The 24910-nt window shown below is 35.0% G+C and overlaps 1 protein-coding gene across 1 annotated transcript in view; it reads left to right on the top strand.

The window, feature by feature from the left end:
- The first annotated feature begins 10412 nt into the window (after positions 1–10412).
- Positions 10413–24910, top strand: part of LOC150104586 (NPC intracellular cholesterol transporter 2 homolog a-like) — a 32226-nt gene continuing 17728 nt past the window's right edge. Inside the window, exons 1-3 of the mRNA XM_090395216.1 lie at positions 10413–10570; positions 14000–14110; positions 24561–24736. Coding sequence (XP_090251342.1) covers positions 10498–10570; positions 14000–14110; positions 24561–24736 — 360 coding nt within the window. The 5' untranslated portion in view covers positions 10413–10497. The remainder of the gene's footprint in view (positions 10571–13999; positions 14111–24560; positions 24737–24910) is intronic.

Here is a 24910-nt window from a genome sequence, read left to right as displayed (position 1 = left end):
ATGTTAATTATTTTATATGAACGGACATTATACTGAGCAATACAGGTAATTGACAAAAAAAGAAAACAGTGACGAGGTTCAATTAATATAGGATCGGTCCTTCGTTGGCATCTAGTGCAGCCAAATGTGGGTGACCACATTTGCTCGACGAATGGGAGCATTATCCTGTGGAAACGTGGCTGGATGTGTAGGAGAAAAGTGTGCCAACATGGGACGCAGGTGATCACTTATGATTTAAAGATAACATGCAGTATCCGCTTTCCTTCCAACACAACAAGCAAACCCAAAACACCATGAGAATATGCCCCAGACTGTTACAGAGCCACAAAATGGTTTCATTGGAAAAAGCACTCCGGTTGGTAAGCTTCCTTTGGCTGACGCCGCACACGTATTCGTCTTTACAGCAAAAACTATGAATGCGGATTCATTGGACCATATCACATTCCTCCACTCTTGTGTAATCCACTGCCTGTGATCTCTGCACCATTGGACGCGATTATATGTGTTGATGGGAGTGATCAGACTTGTATAAGTTAACCCAATCATGTAATTCTGTGTAATTACTGGTGCAGTGTTTTTGTTGAGTTGGGTTTCTCTGAGTTGTTGGGTTTCTCACGAACGGCGTTGGATTTTTCACACAACTGCTCAACAGTAGCTCATCAGTTTTTCGTGGTACTGTGCACTAATGATCGAAGGCTCTCTCTCTCTCGCAGTAAGCGCTTTAATCAACTATTGCATTTCGCTGATATATGTCCTGTTGACTGTCATAGTGACATAACCTTACAGACTTTTTCACGACTAACATGTGCAATTTCAGCTGTTCTGGTCAAATACACCTGCCAGCCTAGCTCCAACAATCATGCCACTTTCAAAGTCACTGAGGTCCTCTCTGGATTCCATTTTAACATGCAGTAAACGGAGACAAGCCCCGTTTGCCTTTATTAACATGTCCCTAGGAATGTTGAGAGTAGATTTGCATACTGCATCTGTGTTTAGTGCATTGTACCTACTGATAACACACCCCGGATAGCTCAGTGTTTCCATTTTTTGTCCATTATCTGTATTCTATCAAGAACCTTCATGAGAAAATTTCAACTGAAGGTCAGTTAGCCAATCTCATTCGAGAAGCTTTTTTTTTTGTCTTAAAATGCCATCAGGAACTTAAAAATACCGTCCAGGCAATCGCACATGCAAGTTGCACATAATAATTTCTGATAATTAGGAATACAAAGTCAATCCGGGGAGGTCGTTGGTCCTAATGACCGACCCCCGATTGTTATTACCATTAATAGTAGTAGTGGTAGTGGTATAGTTACTATTTATTCTGAGTTAGAATATCGAATTGAAGTGGCTGGAGCAATTGTTTGGAAATAAATCTACAATATCTGTAATTTTTATTCATTATATGTGTGAATAATATTATGTAGAAAAGTGATGTTATTGCTGATATCAACCCTCAAAATATTGAATTCCATCATTACTTCATGATGTCATATGCTAAAATAAATCCAGTACAAATCGTACGAACTCTTGAATATATTGTGCCATGAAAATAAGCAATAAATATGCAGATATATATTTATGCAATATATTACTCAAACATACTGATTTCTAATAGTCAATCGATGGAACAAACGAAATATTTCATAGAAATAGATTACTAAAGAATAATCAATGTAAGGCCTGTGTAGCTCAGTGGAAGTAACGTTTGCGTCCTGTGTGCTATATTGTATGAAGATAGAACTTAAGTTCAAGTCTTGCCCTAAGACTTTTCTATCAATTCTAAGCCTTTCTTTGACCGGATCCTCAATTAATCGATCACTGGTACGGGCAAGGGGGTTTTTCTTCCGGAAGCGGGTTTTTCGTCCTGCAAACTCAGTTCAATCAACTATAGAACCCACGTTATTTCACACAAAAACATATTAGGTGGCAGCACCTACCTGTCTCGTCATCGGCTGTTGCTTCTAATTAGTGATAGTCTTGGACCTAGATAGGGATAAAAGGCTATAAATCCTATTATTCGCCTATTATTCCTAATAATATTTATTCCTAAGAGAATAAGTACGAGGGCGGGCTGAAAAGTTCTCGTTCTAGACCACGGATGGCAACACTATCGGCAAGATTTTTTTTCTAAGTTAGTACATCTGTCATAAGCATCCATGTGAAACTGAAAGTCATTCTATCAAGTAGTTTGTTTATACAGCTGTCTGAAGCAAAAGTGTTGTCTTTATCCCTTGAAATGGATAAAATTGCGCTTATAAAATTCTTTGTAAAAGAAGGTTTAACGCCAAACAAAATTCATTCAAAGTTCATAAACGTTTATGGGCACTGTTCTCCTTCGTTTTCGACAATTAAGAAATGAACTGCCGAGTTAAACGCAGCCCTACTAGCCTTGAAGATGATCCATATGAAGGGCGTCCAAAGAGTGTAACAACACCAGAAATCATTGATCAACTGCACGATATGGTATTGGATGACCGGCGAGTCAAATTGGGTGAAATTGCTGAGACTATAGCCATTTCAAAAGAACGTGTAGGATATATTTTGTATTGCGTATGAAAAAGCTTTTGCAAGATGGGTGCTGCGCTTGCTCACAGCAGATCAAAAAACTCACTTGCATGAAAATCTATGAGCAGTGCTGAGAGCGCTTTAACAAGAATAAAACTGATTTTGTGCGTCGATTAATTACTATGGATGAGACTTGGATTCACCATTACACACCAGAATCCAAACAGCAGTCAGGATAGTGGACAGAAGCTAGTTGTTCAGCGCCGAAGAAGACAAAATCTGTTCAATCAGCAGTAAAGGTCATGGCAACAGTGTTTTGTGATGCTAAAAGCATTTGGTTTATTAATTATCTTGAAAAGGGTAAAACAATAACTGGGAATATTATTCCGATCTTTTAACCGGACTAGACGAAAACAATTCCTGAGAAAAGACCCGGTTTGTAGAAGAAAAAATCATCTTTCATCAGGAAAATGCACCTGCCCACAATTTCTCGCTGGTTTTTCTTCCAATCACGGGGTGATTGCAGCTGTAGAGGGGTATTTTGCAGATCTTACTGTGAACCACTACAGGGACAAAATAATGGCTGGAGCATCGCTGGAATAAATGTATTAGTCTTAAGGGAGATTAAGTTGAAAAATAAAAATAATTTTGAAATTATAAATTCGTTTTTTCATTGTTAGGCTCTGAACTTTTTATACCACTCTCGTATTTCATAGAAATAGATCACCTAAGTATAATTAATATAAGGTCTTCTATTCCTATAAGGGAATAAAAGGCGTTATCTGATTTTAATTGATATCAAAATATAAAATATATTGGGATAATAATTATAATGAATTAGTGTGAAAGAGGGAGAGAACCACCCTGCAGTCTTCAAAAGTCAGTTAAAGCAAAAAAGACTTCTACTCGGAATAAAATGTATTAGCAGATTTATTTATTTTATTTTTATTTTATAATTAATGATAATCATATAAAAGTATATAAAATAAAAAGTCACGCGGCGCCTTCCAATTTCGTTGTAAACCGTTACTGCATTCCTTCGTTTTTGCATTTAGCAGTTTTTTTCACAGTTTAGTCTTGACAAAGCTAGTCAGTTTTGCTAGCGAAACTAGTCGACAGATGTGTACATTTATATATTAAACCTATGGTCTTATAATCCAAATAGCTATTGTGTTAATTATAGTTAACAAAGACCAAATATAACCTTAAACATAATAAAGACCACATTAGAGTTCTGAGAAAATAGGGAAATGGATAGATGGTGTTCTCTTCTTCTTCTTCTTGAACCGTTTGGTTCTGTCCATTGCTGGACGGAGGTCTCCCGCATGGTTTTCCAGACCACTCGGTTTTCTGCCTCTCCCTTCCTTCTCGCTCCTGCAACTTGTTCCAATTCATTCCTCAACCTTCCTCTCGGTCTTCTTCTTCATCTTGCTCCATCCATTAGTCTCGACTCTGTTGTTTTTTTATTCCATCTCTTGTCATTGCATCTGACAATTGGGCGAGTCGATCTCCACTTTGCCTGTGTCATGTATTTTACGATATCCGTGACACCTGTCTGAGATTTAATCCAGATATTTGTCTTCCTATCTCTTAATGTTATTTTGGATGGATGGTATCAGTCAAAATCGCTCTTTTTAAAAATATATACGAGTATATTAGAAAGGAACTTGATATCATTAGCATTCCGGAATTTCTGAGATCAGCTAATCGAAGACGGCATGATCACTTAAACAGAATGGAAAATGATCACTTAAACAGAACTGGAAATGATCACTTCAACAGAATGGGAAATGATCACAAAAACAGAATGGATAGCCAAATGGACAGGTGTCAGGAAAAATACACAGATTAAGATCGGAATCTGTAGAACGCTAGTAGTACTAGTAGTAGAACCGACGAGTAGTAGACGTCTTTATTGTCGCTGTCCTTCAAGGGAATCTCTAAATCGTCACAATTTTTTCGTAAATCTTCGTTATTAATTTGTAGTAATCTATAAAAGAAATTGAAATTATCATAATATGTTTTTAGTTGTTCAAAACGTTCTATTAACGAACACATTGCAACGTCTATAAATGTATAAAACACATTCACTCTAAATTTATCTTCTAGCGATTGTGGCGTTTCCTCATGAAGATCGTAGTCAAATTGTCGTGTCTTTTGTCGTCGTCGAACTTCCGTAGCAGTTTTAAATTCTTGTTCTCCATCCACCTCTTCACTCAGTTCTTTTGCCGTTTTTAGAACTAACTTCTTTAAAATTTGTATCTGATCGATACTCTTGTAAGAATATTTTTGTTTTCGATAGATTCTAAAGCAAGTGCAATGTTCATATTTTTGTCTTGAAGCATTTTACTTACAGGGTATATTCTGTTAAGTAAAGCATGCCAAGTTATAAGAGAGCCAATAAATTTGTAGTCCTTTATTTTAGCACATAATGTTTGTGCTTCATGTTGAGTTTCTTGATTAAAATTTTCATCATTTATAATTTAAAAAAGTGCGTCGTAAATTTCTCCTAACTGATATCGTAGAGGACGGATTGCATTAATTTTACTTTCCCATCGCGTTTCTGATGGCTGTTTCAATGTTAAAATTTTTACGAACTTTTAAAGGATTGCCAAACGTTTGTAAGAGAATGAAAATAAATTGTATATTTCGTGAATAATTGCAAAGAAACTAATTGTTCTGCATTCACTTTGGCTACATCGTTAATGATTAAATTTAGAGTATGGCAGCACATGACACGTAAAAAGTTCGAGGATTTTTGTTCGAAAGCAAATTTTTGAGCCCATATTTTTTCGCTTTCATACTTGCCCCATTGTCATACCCTTGCCCTCGATGTCTTCAATGGGAATATTCCATTTTTACAGTTGTTCCATTATTGTTGCTCATAAACCACGTCCTGTGGAATCTGATATATCTGCAAAACCTAAAAAGTTTTCCCTGATCTTGACAATTCCTTTGTCACAGGAAACAAATCGAATAATAATGGTCATTTGTTCCGTTTTACTTGCATCAGGTGTGCAGTCTAAAATCAAGTAATAATATTTAGATTTTCGAATTGATAATAAATTGTATCCCTGATTGCGTTACTTAAAGTTTCCAATATTTCATTTTGACTGTCTTTACTCAAATAGTGTACTCTATTGTTTCGTTGTAGGGCCCTTTCAACATGGTTTTCCATAACGGGATCAAACTTCGCAAACAGGTTGACTAATTTTAAAAAATTGCCGTTATTCCTTTCATATAATTTATCAGAGGATCCGCGAAAAGTTAAATTTTGGCTACCAAGGAATTTTATCATTTCAATCAAGCGTTCTAAAACACTCGTCCAATGTTTTTTTTTTTTTTTTTTTTCATTTCATACATGCTTTGAGTCTGGCAATCAATCGTAGTTTTGTTTTTTAAATTTTTATCAAGTTCCTTCCATTTTAAGAAATTTTTCATGTGAGTTAAACTAGTCTCATGTCTATGCAAAGTTGTACTTACATTTTTCCAATCGTTATAACTTTCTGCAAGACTACTTGATTCGATAGGTGCGAAAGGTTTGCAACAAAAGCAAAATACAGAATTTAAAGTTTTGGAATAAACGAGCCATGTTCCTCGCACGAGCTCCCCGTTTTCCATTTTTCTATTATAATACTTGTCTCCAAATTTACAACCATATGTATCTCTGGGATATATTATTTTTTTCTTTTGAACAAGCCCCATTTCAATTAAAATAACTCGTAATTTTTCATCAATATTTCCTCATTCACCTGGATCTTCTAAATTTACAGAGACTAACAATGTGTTAGTTTCGTGGTCAACTACAACTCAATCTTCTCCTTACTGTTTTTCACTTAAATCATGCGTCTTGTTATCTTGTTCAATAGTTGCAATAGTACTTTCACTCAAACTGGATGATGTGCATGGTTCTTCAACTCTGATTTCTGATGTATCAAGTTGGTTACAATCTGCATCAGAATATTTTAATATTTTAACAAATTTATTAAGAGACCCAGTTTGTTTCTTCATATCTGCTTCTTTCGCAACATGACGCTTACGATTTTGTGCACCACCGGATAACTTTTTTTTAATTTTTGATTCCATTTCTATTTTATACCCACAAGAAATTATTACACAACACGACACAGAGACGAAATAATAGTCCGCACTGTGCTACTGATAGTAGCGCAGTGCGGACTATTATTTCGTTATTATTATTATTATTACCTCATGTTTTACGTCCATGCAGTGATGTGGATCTATTATAGATAGCCAGGGGAAGTGACGGGCTTGGACTTTTACAAAGCAGGCAAACAGCATAAGAAGAAAATGCAAGTGATGAACAATTACATAGGATGTGCACAGAAAATATGCTAATTGAAGCTAACAAAGAAAAATTAGTGAATGTGGTACATTCAATAAACCAGTCAAAGGAGAAAGAAACGGTAAAAAAATCAGAAGGTTAAAAAAAATAAAACACTTCGTGGTCGATAGTTGAAGGACATTGTAGAGAAAGTGACAGTCACTTAATTTGCAATAGCTTTAGAAGAGCATACTTAAGAAAGAGACAGAATGTCTGATACTTGCTGCTCAGTAACAAGTACTATAAACAAATGCAATCATGTGAAGATTGAAAAGATCAGTAATAACGTGCAGAGATAAAAAAGAAACAGTGGACCATGTACTGCAGAAATTAATGCAGAAATGCTTGTACAGACTATAAATAATGACATGATCTGGTTGCAAAAGCAGTACACTGAAGCTTGTGTGTGAAATGTGGTTTCCTAATTTGAAAACCCCTTGAAAACCTACAGTTGAAAAATTTATTCAAAATAGAAAATCAAACATATTATTGGGACTTTGAAATTCAGACAGATAGACATCTGCAACATAATATGCAGTCATGATCACCATCATCATCATTGTTGAGCAACGACATGTGTGATTTATTGACGTGCAATACCAGGGGGCCAGTAGAGAAGAAGAAAAAGTGCACAAAAAAATAAATAAATTAGAGTTTTGTAGACATAAATTCAACAGTTTTGGAACTCAATTTATCACTCTAAACTTAATAGCAGCGCTAAATAAGAGAAAGTCAGGAGAAGCTGCAATAATCATGCAAATCAGGGGTCTTCAACCTTTCAGGCAGTGCTGGCCGCATTAAAAATTTCCATGAAGCCCACGGACCATTAAGCTATACCGTGGTATTTTGAATTGTAAGATGCTTTCCAGATTAACAAGGAACACTTGCATTTGATACTTTACATAAAATCCTATGAAAATAAACAAACCTCAGCTTTAAGAGCGTACATAGGAGCCGGATTCATGATAAGTAAATACAATCAATACTTGAAAAAAGATAATAGTTTTATCTATGTATAAACAACAAATATAAAAGATAGCAACAAGAAATAATTTTTCTCTCAATGAAGAGTTGTTTTGGAGTTCAAGCAGGCTCCATTTGTACTGAGCTTGGCATTTCGGCAGCATTGACACTGAACGGCATTGAAAATAAATCTAAAAAAGACTGTTGGTTACGAAAATCACTAAATCACTCTTCGAATTCACTTCGCAACACGACTAATTTTGTAGTGTATTCATCAAGAGAAGAACAGTTTGAATCAGCATAAATCCAAAAAATGATTCAATATGCTCTTGCACGTTGAATTTTGCATTTTACAAAGACTGCATTTCTTAGGACGCATTCCCTAATCTTCGCGGGCATGCTTTGAAGATGTGCGCTTTGCTAGGAAGTACATACTTATGTGAGCAGTTCTTCTCCAGAATAAAGCAGGTGAAGTCCAAGACAAGAACTCAGATTACGGACCAATTTCTTGAGAATACTCTTCGCATAGCAGCTTCCAACATTGTAAAAAATGAATGTTTTCTTCATTAAATTATATTTTTTCAATGCCACGAATAAAGATAGCCAAATCAAAGGAATCTGTTGTAATTTTATTTTTGCATCCCGTTCTTGTTCAAGTTCAGCAAGTTTTTCGAAAACACAATTTTCGAATCTAGCAGTGCGGATAAGATGAGATTATTTGAAGACCTTTCTCGTTTGATTCGCTCTCTTGCTACCATCATCCACAGTCGACCCTCTAGAGTCTGAGATTGATTACTATTTGAATCCCAATCCAAATCTAGGTTACAGATTGAAAGAAAAATTTCAGAGTTGATGATACAAAAGAAAATAATGCAAAATGATGAGCAAAATCTTAGAAGTAGAGCAAGACAGTTTCTTCTTGGTCTCTTCAAGCAGCTTAAGCAAAGGTTGTCTGAAAACTTGAATATTTTAAGAATGATGCCTTCTTTTCCTGTTGACAATACCCTAAAACACATAAAAGAACCTGTTACTCCCATCTTAGAAATAATGCTGAAAACAGAAAAAGATGTTGCTGCTGCTGCTGCATACCAGTACAATACTATCCACTTAAATAAATGGACAAATAAAGAAAACACTGAGCTAATCTGGCTGAAGTACGAGAAGATGCATCTGGAATGAATCCATTTAAAGAAATTGCTCAGTGTGCAATAAATTTATTAATACTGCCCCGTGGCGTACCCAGATGTGGGGGCACTGACCCCCTCCAAAGAAAAAGGGAAAAAACACTAGAAAATTTTCCAAAAATCTTTTCCTAATTAAAATTCTTCTTTTTTTTTTAAATTTATGTTGTGTCGTGTCTTCTATTTCTATACTACTTATGAATTAGCGATCATTGTAGATGCTCAGTCATTGGTCATATGCGATGCGTAGTGTGTATTCTCAAATTCTACTCAAATCTGGCCCCCTCCAAGATTAAATGCCGAGTCTGCTACTGATACTGCCAAATTCTAATGCGGAAATTGAATGAATTTTTAGTTCCATTAATGTAGTTAAAACTAAATTAAGAAACAAGATGGAATTGCCAATGCTGATAGCTATTTTGTCAGTCAAGTATCGCCTTAGGTGTAATAACAAATGCTGTACAGACTATCATTTACTAGCATCTACACTGAGTAATATTGGAATGATGGTCACATATAATAAAGCTGAAAATCTAAGTGAAAACGTGGATGAATTAAGCGCAGAAGACCACATGGAAAATGTAGTTAGCCACTTATACGCAAGTATCACTTCACCTTGAATAAAGTAAGTAACTTAAAAGTATCAGCTACTACTTTTAAAATTTTAGCTTAAAAATTTTATTTTTAACTCCTTTTTAGCTTTTTTTTTTAAAGATTTAGTTGTTTTTAGTAATTTCCATTTGGCAACACTAGCTTAGTGGCCCACGGGCTTCATTGATATTATTTTTTATTTAATCGCGTTTTAATGTTTTTTTCTATTTTTCAATGTTATTTTTTTCAAAATGGCCGGCGGGCCATGGCAAAGAGCTCTGCGGGCCATGCGTTGAAAATCCCTGATGTAAATATTCGATATAAACATATTGGAGGCATTTTTCAGGCAGGAGGGAAAATATTTCAAGAGTAATTATGAAACGTATGAGCCGTACTCTCCTCACCGGTGCCGATTTAAAAAACGTTTTTATTAATTTTTTTAAAAATTATTATTATTTTTTAATAGTTTGCGAAGATTCGTTCTGGTTGTTTAAGGGCTGAGTTAATTGCATTATAGGAAATTACAGTTTTTTTTTATTTTGTGATGTAATGTAATACTAATTTATTTACTATTTCCCAAATTCCAGGGCATGCCGATCATTTTTCTCTTTCCTTTATTTATGCTATCGCGCGCATTTTATAAAATCTTCTACATTTCGTTGTCTGGCATTTATTTAATCTTGTTTTCTACTTTTAGACTTTGGCGTCGCGTCGTTAGCTCGTGCACATTTCTTTGCTCTTCACTGAATGGTTGTTTCCCTTGATAAGTAAAACTTATCGACTAATGGCAATGCTTTTGCAAATAATACTGATGTTTACACCTTTCCCATGAGTATTTAAAGCAAGAAAGCATGGACTTTTTCCTTGCATTTAAAGTATATTGGTGTTTTAATTAAAGTATTAGTGAAGATGAAGATTCAAGTTCTTTGCGTTTTACTTATTCATTTAGGTGTTGTTTACAGTTTGCAATATACTGACTGTGGTAAGTTATATATATTCAATTGAATGTTATTTAGTTTGAAATATATTGATTACCGTGAAATGTATTATACCGTGAAATGTATTATATTATATTATATAAAAGTTTCATTTGCTACTCAAGTGCAGAATCGTAGCAAGAGGATTGTGCACCCATAGTAAAAGGTAAGGTGGGTGCCATCAGATTATTTCTTGGAGCATATACAAAATAGAAAATCACTTAAAGAAAAGAAGAAGAGAAAAAAAAAACCTCGCAGCGTAATGCCGTAGAACTGTAACCTATTCTTGGCCATTGGTTACGCCACTTATTTTAGTGACATTGTAAGTCAGTTGTGATTAATTATTCACAAAGCGCAATTTCGCTTGTTTTGCGTATTATTTATGTATTTATATTTATTTTTGGCCCGTTTAATGACAGACGCCAAGGGATCGAAAGCATTCTTACAGAACAAAATTTTTGCTGTGTCTTTTTGGTGTTGTGGCATTTTTGCTGTTGCAGAGAGATGGATTTGTCTTGTAGTTTAAGCCTAGGGATGCAATATATGTATGTATAAAAGAAAGAAAATAAACTGTATTACTACTGTTATGTTACAAAAAGTTAACTGCGTAATAACTACTTATATAGTTACTTTTTTTTAACAAATCCTAGATTACTGTTTTATGCATATTTTTGCATTTTGTTGCTAATTTAAAAAAAAAAAATTATCCTCTTCATTGTTGGATATATAGATGACAAGGCCTCAGATCATTTTTAACAAAATTTATTATTGGTATTATTATTATGTGACACCTCCAAGGACTCATCAAGGGTGAGCACACATAATAAGGTTGAACACAGCCGGTTGAGGGAATAGGCGTCTCAGCTAATTTTGAAAGATTATGTTAGGGAAAGCTTATTATTCTTGATGTCATAAATAATATGGTTGTCACTTCCTTTTCGTGATTTCTGTTTTGCAAAGAAACAAGGTTTTTACTATTTCTTTCCATTTTGTTAGTTACATTTTGAGATGAAAAATACTTAAATGGGTTAGTAAATCATCTCACTCCTGAAATAGAAAGTAACCTCTGTTAACTGATCAGAAAATCTATTTCCCAACATGATTAGAGATAAATGAGAAACTAGTGCACCTACTTGTGCTTCACTGTGTATGAATGTTGCAGGTGATGAAACTCTTGCAGTGAGTCTGGTGACTACATGAGATTCTGAATAATAATAAAAGAAGGCCTCCAGCAATTCTAATAATAATAATTGCCTAATTTAAGATATAAGGCAATGTATTAAATAAGAAAATTTGTAGATTTTTTTCATGACTCAGTCTGCAGGAAAACTGATTTTTCCTTTTTCAAATATGAAATCACCCTGAGACTCATGGAGGTTGGCTCAGTAATAATCCTAAACAACCCAACTCAATTATTTTGAAAGAAAAATAAGCAATTATTATTATTATTATTCAAGCTTTGAAACCTCAGGCTGCAAAGAAAGGAACAGCGCTACTCATGATTTTGAACTTTTTTATGCTAAAGTCTAAAGAAGTCGTTGAGAGAGGAAATTGACATTCATAGTGAAGCACAAGTAGGTGCACTATTTTCTCGTTTATCTCTAATCGTGTTGGGAAATAGATTTTCTGGTCAGTTAACAGAGGTTACTTGCTATTTCAGGAGTGAGATGATTTACTAACCCATTTAAGTATTTTTCATCTAAGATTTGGCTCTCTTTGAAGGTTAGATAATTGAGAGATCACTGTAATTTGATAGTTTATCTGTAATTAGCTTTAGATACGTAGTGTGTATTGGGCTATTTTCTTCCAAATATTATTTACTACTGATATTATTTACATGAACTAAAAGTGCTATATAATAATGAATTTAATTGTGATTTTATTTTTCCCCTTAATCCTACGATGAAAGATTGGAAACTTTTATGCTCTGGCTCTGTGGCTGGAATGAGGGCTAAATTGGCTAGAAAACTTGCTCTAGACACCAGATTTCATACTATCTTGGTTTGCTTGACCAAGTGGATGCCATACCTGCTTACCTGGGTACGGACTTCAATCCCACTATAAGCATGGGTGTTCGTAAAATGCCTTCAGGTGAGAGATGAATTCATTACCTGTGAGACCACCCCTACTTATTAGAAACATAGCTTGATAAAAAAAAAAGTTGATGATTAGATTCGGATAGCATGGAGACCAGGATGATTTGGTGTGTGTGCGTGGGGGGGAGGGTTCTGTTTTGTTTCTGCCATTCTGGCCATCGAAATGTGGAATGTTTTATTCTTCCCAATTGTCCACTGAGGTCTCCTTGAATTGCACTTAGTCTGAACCTTCTCCCTTGACCTTGATGCTAGCCTGGCTCCACTAGACTGATGGCATCACTTTCATAATCATAGGAAATGCCATACGTGTCTACCATGATAAGATAGCAATCCATGGAAAAAGGATAAAAGTGCGAGTGACAAGTATATGTTATTACTCTAGCATTGGAAGAAAGCTAGAATTATAACACAGTGTGTCATAGTAATGAATACATTACTATGACATATTCTTTCTAATTTTTCACTAATAAATGCCAAGGTATTCTGTGATAGTTTTTGTAGTTGATTTATTTAACTTCTGATGTTTAATCTGTTATTATGAAGTCTATCATTTGTTGCATGTGCGAGTTTGTCATTCCTGTCCAAGAAAGGTTGTAGACTTTTGTGTACATCAGTATTAGTCTTTTGGCTGGGATAAGTGTTACATACTCTGGAAACCTTGCTCTAGTGACCACACACAGAGAAAACTTTTTCAAGCCACTTCAAGTCTCCAGTAAGCAGGGTAGTGGTCTCTCACTGAGCAATGTCATCCATCTACCACCTAAAACATTTCACAAACATCCATGGCCACAACGGGATTCAAACTCATATCCTGATATTTGGGGGGGGGGGAGCAGATATGCTAACCAGTTCAAATAAATTATAAATTCCAGAATTTATTGATTAAATCCCTGCAAAGGGTGAAGTTTTTGCACTTTCAGTATTTCTCACCAAATGGCAATGTATTTCTAGGTATAATAAAATCTTATCAGGTCATCTTTGCACATCTTTTTTTATGGAAGGATGTACATGTTTGTATACAGTTAATTTTTAGAGTTTAGTTTATGGTTTAGTTTTAGAATTAATAAAAGGTGAGAAAATCCTGAATCAGTTGCTATTTTTGTTTTAGATTGCTATATACATAATATAAGACCAGTGAGTATACCAAGTATATATTATTTTTGTACCCACTTTGAACCCTTAAAGAAAAAAAAAGTTTGCTGTTTATTTTGAATCTAAACTTAGATCTGTGTTATTTGATAAAATCCTGTGTATAAATAATACTTAACTGACTTTCTGACATCATAGTATTATAAAAACTGAAGAATCGGTTGCTCTTTTTTTTTTATATATATATAGGCAGTGCTACTGGTACTGTTCAATCTGTTTCTGTACAAGGATGTGAAAATACAGCTGTCTGTCCTTTGAAGAAGGGTACCAATGTAGGGATCACCATTAATTTCCAGTCAGGTAAATTATATTTTATTTCAAGGTTTTTTTAGTGTACAAGATTTTTTTTATGCAAAATAAAAGATTCTGCAGTCAGCCTCTTCATTACCTGGTGCCCACAAATTAATTAATCTGCTGCCTAAGATCTACAATAGATTCTCTACATCACTCTCTCTGGCCAGTTTTCTTTGGTCAGTCACTGCACATCATGGTAAATGACTTCATCTCTTTGGACTTCTTAGTCTCAAGGTATTTGACAAATTTTGCACTGCAAGATTTGTCAAATGTCCTAAGCTTCAAGATCTACAACTAGTGCCTTAAATACAATCCTTTGTATCATTTGCCACTGGAGTGAGGAGAGCATAGTCACCTTCACTACTTCCAAAACGATCCTGTTTTTTCCTCACACAAAAAAAAAAAAAGGATCCCATTTCACCTTACACCTATACACCAGTTATCAGATGGTGTCAAATTTCTCTTCTTGGACTGATGTTTACATCTTAGAAAATAAGATGAATTTTAATAAAGTTCATCAGTTTCATATTTCTTAGATTGGCCAGTATGAGCACTTGCAGTAGCAGATATGATGAGTATGTGGAATTTTATAGGTAAATGCATCAGTGTAATTAATGATAGGTCTCAAAGTGCAGCTCTCTTTATAGAACTTATGTGAGTCAGAAATGAGGTATTCTTCCATAACAAGTCCATAACTTTTTATTGCTATTCCTGTCTTATGACCTTATCTAGTAGGGAATTCAGTTTCTTAACTGCCTATTAGTAGGATTATGACTAATCTCAACTTATCATTCATCTGGAAAATACTGCATTGCACTACTTATCAGAAGTTCCATTTCTTCCTGTGATATTGCTTTACAACAGTAGCTTCTTACTTCCAGTGCCTTGTTGCAAATGAAAGGTTACAGTCCCCACATCCAAGTAATCTTTGACAATTATCTTCTTGTGTACCATCGTTATTGGTCATATATACCATACAAACCATGTAGGCATTTCTAATTGGTTTGTTTAGCGTTTTGATAGTTTGAATTTCCTCTATCCTTTTCTATCTTGCAACACTTTTTTAGGGCCTCTGTAGCTCAGTCAGTATAGATTAAGCTATACTGACTGAGCTACAGAGCTCAGTCAGTTTAGTTTATGGTTTAGTTTTAGAATTATCTAGTCTCTTTCGACTGAAGGTGAGTTAGCCAGTCTCATACGGAGGTAGGGGGTTTTTTTCCACCTGGAAACTCGGTTTTTTTTTGTCTCCCAGAACAGGCAAACCGGTCCTGTGAACACACACGGATTACAATCATGAATACGTTCCAGCCATATACCAGTCCCGAGCCCATATAAAATTGGGAGGTGGGGAAAGCAATGGTGAACTACCCTGTAAATTCTCACCAGGAATACTTTGTGGGAAATGCCTACAAATTGCCTATGGTCGGAAACGACTCGAAGGGAAAACCAGTAACACTTTTCTAGTTGCTTATTGCTATCCCTTTCTTTGTGGATATCAGATTTCCAATGACTCACTGTTCATGTTATGGGCACACTGGCTGTTCCATTGAGAAGAAAATTAGTGAGCACCAGAACTACATCTGTTATGGTGAAATGTCTAGTCTGGTAAAATGTCTATGGTAAAATGTCTCGCAGCATTGTTCATTACTGAACCTAAGATCCTTTGAAAAACACAAAGCTTGTCCAGAGAAACGATTTTTAGCATGAATGCTTATTAACTTTTATTTTATATATATATATATACATACATACAGGAATACCTCGATTATTGCAGTTTCGATTTTCTCGATTTATCGTGGTTTATAATTTGATACCAAATTCAAATTATCGCGGCCACAAGATGTAGCCCACTACATATGCAACCGGTTCGAGTCATCACTCTCCAGGTATCGTTCTCTTGTAGTGCTTCATTTTTATCCAACGATGCCTGCTCACCAGTAACTATCCACCTTTGCCTGAAGTATGTGTGGATATTTATTTCTTTTCTTATTTATCCTTACAATCAATACTAAAAGAAACAAGGATGATATTGAAGTCTACAGCTATCAAGAAGAAATCTAGCATGATCAGCTTAGAAGATAAGTTGCATATGATAAATAAGTATGAAGCAGGCATAACCAAAGCCAAAATTGCAAGAGAGTACAGTGTAAATGAATCAACTGTTTATCATATTTTAGACCACGATGCAAATTATAAGCAACTAGGACGAAGTGCATCGACCTCTTCTGGGTCCCAAACCACGAGAAACATAAGCCATCTTATTGATTGAAATGGAAACGCTGTTGTCAGTGTGGATAGAAGATTGTACCAAAAGAGAATTCCTCTTAGTCAAATGACTATAAAAACAAAAGCATTGAATTTGATTGAAACTTTAAAAAGAAAACAATTAGAAAGCAAAAATGATTTGGCATCGGTAGTGGAAGAAACTTTCTCTGCAACTTCAGGGTGGTTTGATCGGTTCAAAAAGTGATCAAGCATTCATAGTGTTCATGCACAAGGTGAAATTGCAAGTACCGATGAAAAAGCAGGCTAGTTTTCCTGGTGAATTGCAACAGATCATTGAAGAAGGAAATTATACTAATGATCATATATTTAATGCTGACAAAACAGGCTTATTATGGAAAAATGCCCACTAAAACATTTTTAGCAAAAAATGAAAAATCACAGCCTGGCTACAAGGTTTCGAAGGAGCATGTAACAGTTTTACTATGGCAATGCTTCTGGAGATTACAAGATGAAGCTTCTCTTTATTTATCGTTCACAAAATCCTCATCCACTTAGAATTTTAGATAAAATTTTTCTTCTTGTTCATTGGAGATTCAATAGAAAAGCTTGGATGACAAAAACTGTTTTTGCCCTGAAGCTGAAAGGTATTGCAAGTCATTAAATGTTGATTTTAAAATCTTTTTGATATTAGATAACGCACCTAGTCATACAACAGCACTGAATGATTTGTGCAAAAATGTAAAAGTTATTTATTTACCACCTAATACTACTTCCTTGAAATGTGGAAAGGCAGCTGGAGTAGATGATATTCGACCAGAAATGCTGAAGTATGGTGGTATAAGAGTCTTACAGTGGCTGCACTGCATAGTTCAGAAAGCCTGGACAGAGGGACGAATTCCCGATGATTGGAGTAGAGCTCTCATAGTACCCATATATAAAAAGGGAAATAAAACTGAATGTGAGAATTACAGAGGTATTTCCCTACTGAGTGTTCCTGGCAAGATCTATGCAAGTATACTTGAGAAACGGTTGAGAAGAATTGTGGAAGAAAAGCTTTGGTGAAGAACAAGCTGGATTCAGACCAAACAGAGGCTGTCAGGATCAGATCTTCACTTTACGACAAATAGTCGAGAAAGCATGGGAATATAACAAAGATCTGTATTTAAGTTTTGTCGATTTGGAAAAGGCATATGATAAGATGCCAAGAGAGAAGCTGTTCAATACACTGCAGTTATATGGTGTCAATTGGGCATTATATCAAGCAATACTTAGTCTTTATTTGAGTTGTGAGTCAGCAGTTAGAATTGAAGTACAGGAAGATGGTTAATGTTAAATCTGGTGTGAGACAAGGATGTACATTATCCCCTCTGTTATTCATTATCTATATGGATCACATTATGAAGGAAAGTGGTATTAAACATGATATCAAAATTGGAGATGTTAATGTCAGCTCTTTGCTTTATGCAGATGATGTTATACTTCTAAGTAAATCTGCTACAAGTCTGCAAGATTCTCTGACTAAATTGAATAGCTGTTGTAATAGATATGGTATGAAGGTCAGCAATAAAAAGACAATGAAAATAGGCAGAATCATTGAAAATGTCAACTGTGTTGTGAATGGAGAACCTGTGGAACAAGTAAAACATTTCAGCTACTTAGGCACCATTTTTACTGAAGATGGTAAATTAAATATAGAAATAGACAACAGAATCAGCAAAGCTGGTATGGTGGGAAGTCAATTGAGTTAATTCATATGGAATAAGAGAGAAATTAGTCGGAACACTAAATTAGCTGTATACAAGACAGTGTTCAAACCAGTTTAAACTTATGGATCTGAGAGCTGGGTCAGAAAGTAAAATACTTGACCAAAGACTAGAGACCGCAGATATGAGAGTTCTGAGAAAGATTATAGGCGTGAACAGATGGCATCAATGGCAATATCATATTAAAAATGAGGATATTAGGAAAGAACTTGACATTGTCGGCATCCAGGAATGCATTAGCAGAGCTAATCTCAGGTGGTATGGTCACCTAAACAGAATGGGCGAGGAAAGATTAGCAAAACAAATGTTCTCTGCCAGGTTGGCAGCAAACCGACCCAGAGGAAAACCAAGATATAGGTGGATTGATACGGTACAAAGTGCCGTAGACGATAGAAATATAAGATCTGATAATGTTGGAGTCTTGACAAGTAATAGACTGATTTGGAGGAAAATTGTAGATTGGAAGTTAGTAATGATATAATTTTTTCATGTAGTACTATCATATCCTGTACACCCCTTGTGGGTACATGGCAGGAATTTGATGATGATACTACTTCCATCATCCAGTCAATGGATCAAGGTGTAATCGCATCCTTTGGGGCATGTTACCTACAAAGAACTTTTTCACAAGCAATAGAAAAGACCACAGGAGATGAAGCTATGACTTTGACAGAATTCTGGAAGGCATTCAATATCAAAAATTGCATGAATGTCACGGAAGCATGCTGTGAAGTAATGTCTAGCAACTTGAGAGCGGCACGGGAAAAGATTATTCCTCATTGTGCAAATGATTTTAAAGAATTTGAAAATGAAGTAACTCATGTTATCAATGACATAACTAAGCTTGGCTTTGATCTAGGACTAAAAGAAATTGAAAAAGGTGATGTTCAGGACCTACTTCAGTCACATGATACGGAGCTGGATGATGAAGACCTAATTAACCTCGAGAGAGAGAACGTGCTTATGATGCTCAAATCGATGATAATGACAAACAAATTGACGCGGCACCAAAGGAATTTACCCTCAAAGAAATGGATGAAGTGTTTAGAATTGCTATAAATTTTAAAGAAAAAATCTTGAACGGCAATCCTTATCTCGAGCGATCAATGAAAGTTCATCAGGAAATTGAAAATTCCATCCGTTGCTACCAAGTTTTATATGAAGAAAAAAAGAAAGAAAAAATTCCACCAGACAACTCTATAGCAATTTTTATCCAAGAAAGAATAATTGTATGTACTCCTTATATATAAATGAAGATTAAAGAATAATCTTGTTTTTCTAAATGAATCTTCATTTTTTACTCAACACCTTTAACACATTTCTTTTTTTACTTCATATATAAAATTTAATTAATAGATTTGAAAAATCCTTGGCAATGATCACCTAGTTTACATGCATTATTTATCTAGATTATTGCAGTATTTTTCATGGTAACAATAACCGTGATAATCAAGTTATTCCTGTATATAATAAAGTTGAGAACCATATGGACAAAGTAGCATATTTGTGACGCAACACTAAATTTAGGAAAAGTAGAAATCATACATGCCATGAATATCACCAGGATGTTTCAGCCTGAGTGTACTTTTCTTTTGTGTTTAAGTTATGCGTTATGTTATCAAGTGCTTGTGTAAATGGCTCACTCATTTTATTATCTTTGATAGTTTTTAATGAAAAAAAAAAAAAAGTACAAAACATTACAGAATTTGTCAGAACTGTTTATTTGTAGTCACTATATGCTGCATATCTTTAACAGTTGAAGTAATGGATTCAAGGAACAAAGGACCTCCTTTTATAATTCCAATGTCATGACCACAAACCTGTGGAGAAATTTGCTACTTTTGCTTATCAACATTCAAGGCTAAACAGTACAAAGGAATTATTTATCCAGATCTTCCATCTACCTAATGGACTTATACCCTAACCACTAGCATTACTTAAAGTAATTCTGTTAAAAAATGCGATAGCATAAACAGTGAAAGTGAGTCTTAACATGAATGTCACCAGGATGTTCAATTTTGAAACGGAGAGTGAATCATAATACTGTACATATCGTGAGATAGGACTTGATCTAAAATCCTGCTTGCTTCAAAGATGTTCATGATATAGAGATTTGTTAATACCCATTAAGGCTTAAGTGCTGGGAGAAACTCATTTTAGACCCTTAATGGAGTGAAACATCACTGAGAAAGGTTAGATTAAAAATAATATTTAATTTTTCCAATCATCTGTCATTGAGATATCATCAGGAAGTGCAATATGAGACTTGTAACACACAAAAAGGTAACAAAACTAAGCGAAACACTTCTCAGTATACAGGAAGCCCCACACAGGCAGATTTATTCACAACTTTCTTATTACCCACCCCACTCTCAGCAATGTGGTATCATTAAAACGCTAACCAATGGTGCCTGTAATAACCTTGTGCCAGTGAATCTTCTCTTACTGCAGAACTTAATCATATACACCATGCCTTCTTGTCTAATGACTGTAGTTCCTAGAATATCTAAAAAAAAAAAAAATCAGTTAGTTCTAAGCCCCCCCCCCCAAAAAAAAATTTAAAAAAAGAAAAAGAAAAAAAAAACTTTAATAATGCTGTCATTATTCTCCATCTCCAAGGCACTTCAGAAAAAAATAGCCAGAACCACACAGCTTTCAAGCCCTGCCGAAAGCTTGCTAGCTTATCTTCAAGTGTCATCCCATAAGAGGGGTTGGCAACCATGTCATGGAACGTTTTTCTTTCTTTTGCTGCTCTGGAACATTTATGGTAATTCAAGCTAGTCTAGTGTTTAATGTGTTCAAACCACATTCTCTTGGGTATACCTTTCCCTCATATTCTGCCTAATTTTCCTTTTAATATTGGTTTCTAAATGCCTTCTTGTCTAGTTAGATGTCCAAAATTCATTCTTTAATGATTTTCATTAATGTTCTTTAATTTTTGCTTTCTTTAAAATATTTATTTTTCATTTTCTGTCCATGATGTTTTCAACATTCTTCTGATGGTCCACATTTCAAAAGCTTCTAATTTTTTCTCTGCATCTTTATTTAGAGTCCAAGTTTGACTATTGCTTGACCAGAAGTAGCACTTTATCAATCTTTTTCTTGTGTCTATGTTAATGCCTCTGGATGTTAGAACAATTTTTATAACAATAAAGGCTTTTCTTGCTATTGCTATTCTTCTTTTTATTTCTTTAAGGGAATTTCCTCCTTCTGTAAACATCATCAAATTCCTGACATGTACCCTCAAGGGGTGTGCAGGATATTATGTTAGTGCTACATGAAAAACTTACATCATTACTAACTTCCTATCAACAATTTTCCTCCAAATCCAATCTGTTATCTGTCAAGACTCCAATATTATCATATCTTATATTTCTGTCTTCTAAAGCATTTTTGTACTGTATCTATCCACCTACATCTTGGAATAGGTGGATTGATACTTCCTCTGGGTCTTTTTCTTGCCAACTGGTAGAGAACACTTGTTTTACTAATCTTTCTTCTCCCATTCTGTTTAAGTTACCATACCTGAGATTTACTCTGCTAACACATTCCTGGATGCTAACAAAGTCAAGTTCTTTCCTAATATCCTCGTGTGACTGACTACCATACCAGCTTTGTTGATTCTATTGTGTATTTCCATATTTAATTTACCATCTTCACTAAAATTTATGCATAAGTAGCTGAAATGTTTTACTTGTTCTGTAGGTTCCCCATTCATGATGTAGTTGATATTTTCAGTTTCTGCCTATTTTCATTGTCTTTGTATTGTTATTGCTAATTTTCATACCGAATTTATTACAACAGATATTCAATTTAGTCAGGGAATTTTGCAGACTTGTATTGTTTTTTTTTTTTTTTTAAAGTATAACATTATTTGCATAAAGTAAAGAGCTGAGATTAACATTACCAATTTTTACATCAGGTTTAATACCACTTTCCTTTATAATGTGATCCATATAGATACCAAATAACAGAGGAGATAATGTATATCCTTGTCTGAGACCAGATTTAACAGCAGTTAGAATTCCTTCAGTTTTAACTGCTGACTTACAACTCAAATAAAAACTAAGTATTGCTTTATATAATGCCCCATTTATACCATATAACTGCAGCAGTTTGAATAGCTTTTCTCTTGGTGCCTTGTCATATGCCTTTTGCAGGTCCACAAAACTTAAATACAGATCTTTGTTATGTTCTAACTATTTGTCATAAAGTAAAAATCTGATCCTGATAGTCTCTATTTGGCCTGAATCCAGCATGTTCTTCACCAGTCTTCCCTTCCATCATCCACTCAACTGTTTTTCAAGTATACTTGTATAAATCTTACCAGGAACACTCAGTAGAAAAATACCTCTGTACTTCTCACATTCAGTTTTATTTCCATTTTTACATGTGGGTACAATGAGAGCTCTACTCCAATCATCTGGAATTTGTCCCTCTGTCCAGGCCTTCTGAACTATAAAAGTTTTACAGTACAGCCACTGTAAGACTTTTATACCTCCATACATAAGCATTTATGGTCAAATATCATCAAATGCCTTTCCACATTTCAGGCTTTTGATGGCTTTTTTTCACTTCAAGTATAGATATGTATTCATGATTGCATGCCTACTGAGTTTTTTTTTTTTTTTTTTACCACTATACTGTCACTGACTGTTTCATTTAGCAATTTTTCGAAGTAATTACTCCATACATCGAGGATATCTTTATTTCTCCAGTTTTCATGTCACCTTTATCATCTTGAATTCCTTTTGCAGCACTCTTTCCTTCATTTTTGAGATTTTTTAACAGCCTCCAGAATATTGTGTCACCTTCTTGATATTTATTTTCTATGTTCTTACCAAAGTCTTCCCATGACTTTTTTAGCTAGTTTTACACAGCATTTAGCTTTCTTACATTTGTCTCTGTATTCAGTAAGGGTAAAAGCTGACTTATTTGCCAGGAACTTTTGATATGCTTTCTTCTTTTCCTTCACTGCCTCTTTAACTTCCTGTGTCCACCAGGGAGTTCTGATTTTTTTCTCCGTGGTGCAGGACACCACGGAGAAAACATCACTATCAACAATAACATAATCAATGAGACTTTTCTTATTCCTATCCTCTTCTCTCCATGTCAATTTGTGCACATTTTTATGTTGGAACATGGTGTTAGTAATAACCAGTCCATGTCCTGAGCAGAAATCCAACAGATATTTGCCATTATTATTAGCTTTGCTCTTTTCTCCAAATTTTCCCAAAATATTTTTGTATGTCTCACAATCATTTCCTACTGTGCTATTTAGATCCCCAACAAGGACCAACTTTTCCTTTTTCATCGTGTCAGTTGCTTTTTCTAAAGCGTCAAAAAATTCCTCCACTTCTACCTTTAGTAGAACCTTCTGTGGGACCATAGGCACAAATAAGTCTCATTGTCCAGTTTCCCATTCTCATATTTGCCCACATTACTCTACTTGAGACTGACTGCCATTCAAGAAGATTAGCCTTGTATTTTGTGTTGAATGCTATGGCTACTCCTTCTTTTCCTTGATTGTCATTGCCTGAATATAACATTTTGTATTTATTGCTCAGAAAGATCTCGCCAGTTTTGGTCTTTTTTGTTTCAATCACCCCTATTATGTATTATGTCGATCTGGTACTTATTTAATTCCTCAGCTAGCTCCATTTCTTTGCCATTCAGGCTTCTTATGTTGATAGTACCGATCTTTAACTCTGGTGATGTTGAGTTGGGGTTTGTTTTCAGATTTGTTCCAGTAGCTGACTTTTCGCTGTTCGCCCTGGTTCCCTGGCGAAAACAACGGGGGCTTTGTTTAACCGGGCGAGACACCCCAGCCCGGGAATGATGGTACAACATGACAAAAAAATTTTGTCATGTTGTACCATCATTTTTTATTTTGGTTTAACCAATAAGAATACAATTTGGTCGGCTAAATCCCAAATTGTCAGCCCATCCTCGTTCATTCAGTATCAAAGTAGATACCCAACAGGGTGCACCACGAGAAGGTGAGGATTGGACATTAGGTCAGAAGCCCTGGTCAGTTCTCCGCATTCCTTTAAAGGCTATGTGGAGGTCTGTTTTCCATGGACTTGCAATGAAGGACTCGGGTATTTACAGATGTCGCAGTTTTATCACTTACACTAGGAACTTGTTCATCCATTTAGTTATTCAGAATTCCTGTGTGATGCATTTTTGTTTTAATGGGTTCCAAATGTGATTTGTACTGCAACTGCAGGCTTTAACTTAACCAACCATAGCACACAATTTACTTTCCCTTCTATTGAAGTCATTTGGTCAATCCTAATTCAGTAATTGATAAATAAATATATTTTTTGCATAAATAAATATGTATAGAATGGAAGTTATGAAATTTTAAAACTTCACAAGGACTTTATAAATGTCCCTGTATTTATTTTAATAATGCAAATTTTTTCTCATAAATTATAATATCTCTCTTTCTTGTTTCTAATCAGAGTCCAACACAAAGACAGTAAAAGCTGTTGTACATGGTATAATTGCTGATGTACCAATATCTTTCCCACTACCTCATGATGATGCCTGTCAGTATGGTGGCCTGCAGTGTCCATTAGAGAATGGAAAAAGCTACACTTACAGTACCCAACTTCTAGTTAAACCTTCATATCCAAGTGTAAGTTGTTTTCTTGAGAAAGCTTTGAATATTTTTAGTGTAACAGTATTGTTTGACAACACGTTTTTTCTTTAGTGGGATTTTTTTAAATATTTTTAGGTGCTTCACGAAGTGAGATGTGTTATACGTATTGGTCAGTCTCTTTTTCTCTCCCTCCCTCCCTTTCCATATACC

Source organism: Typopeltis vanoorti, chromosome 7 (assembly GCF_054136105.1).
Source record: "Typopeltis vanoorti isolate ZY-2024b chromosome 7, IOZ_Tvanoo_1.0, whole genome shotgun sequence".
Taxonomy (NCBI): domain Eukaryota; kingdom Metazoa; phylum Arthropoda; class Arachnida; order Uropygi; family Thelyphonidae; genus Typopeltis; species Typopeltis vanoorti.
This window is presented reverse-complemented; position numbering and strand designations above follow the sequence as displayed.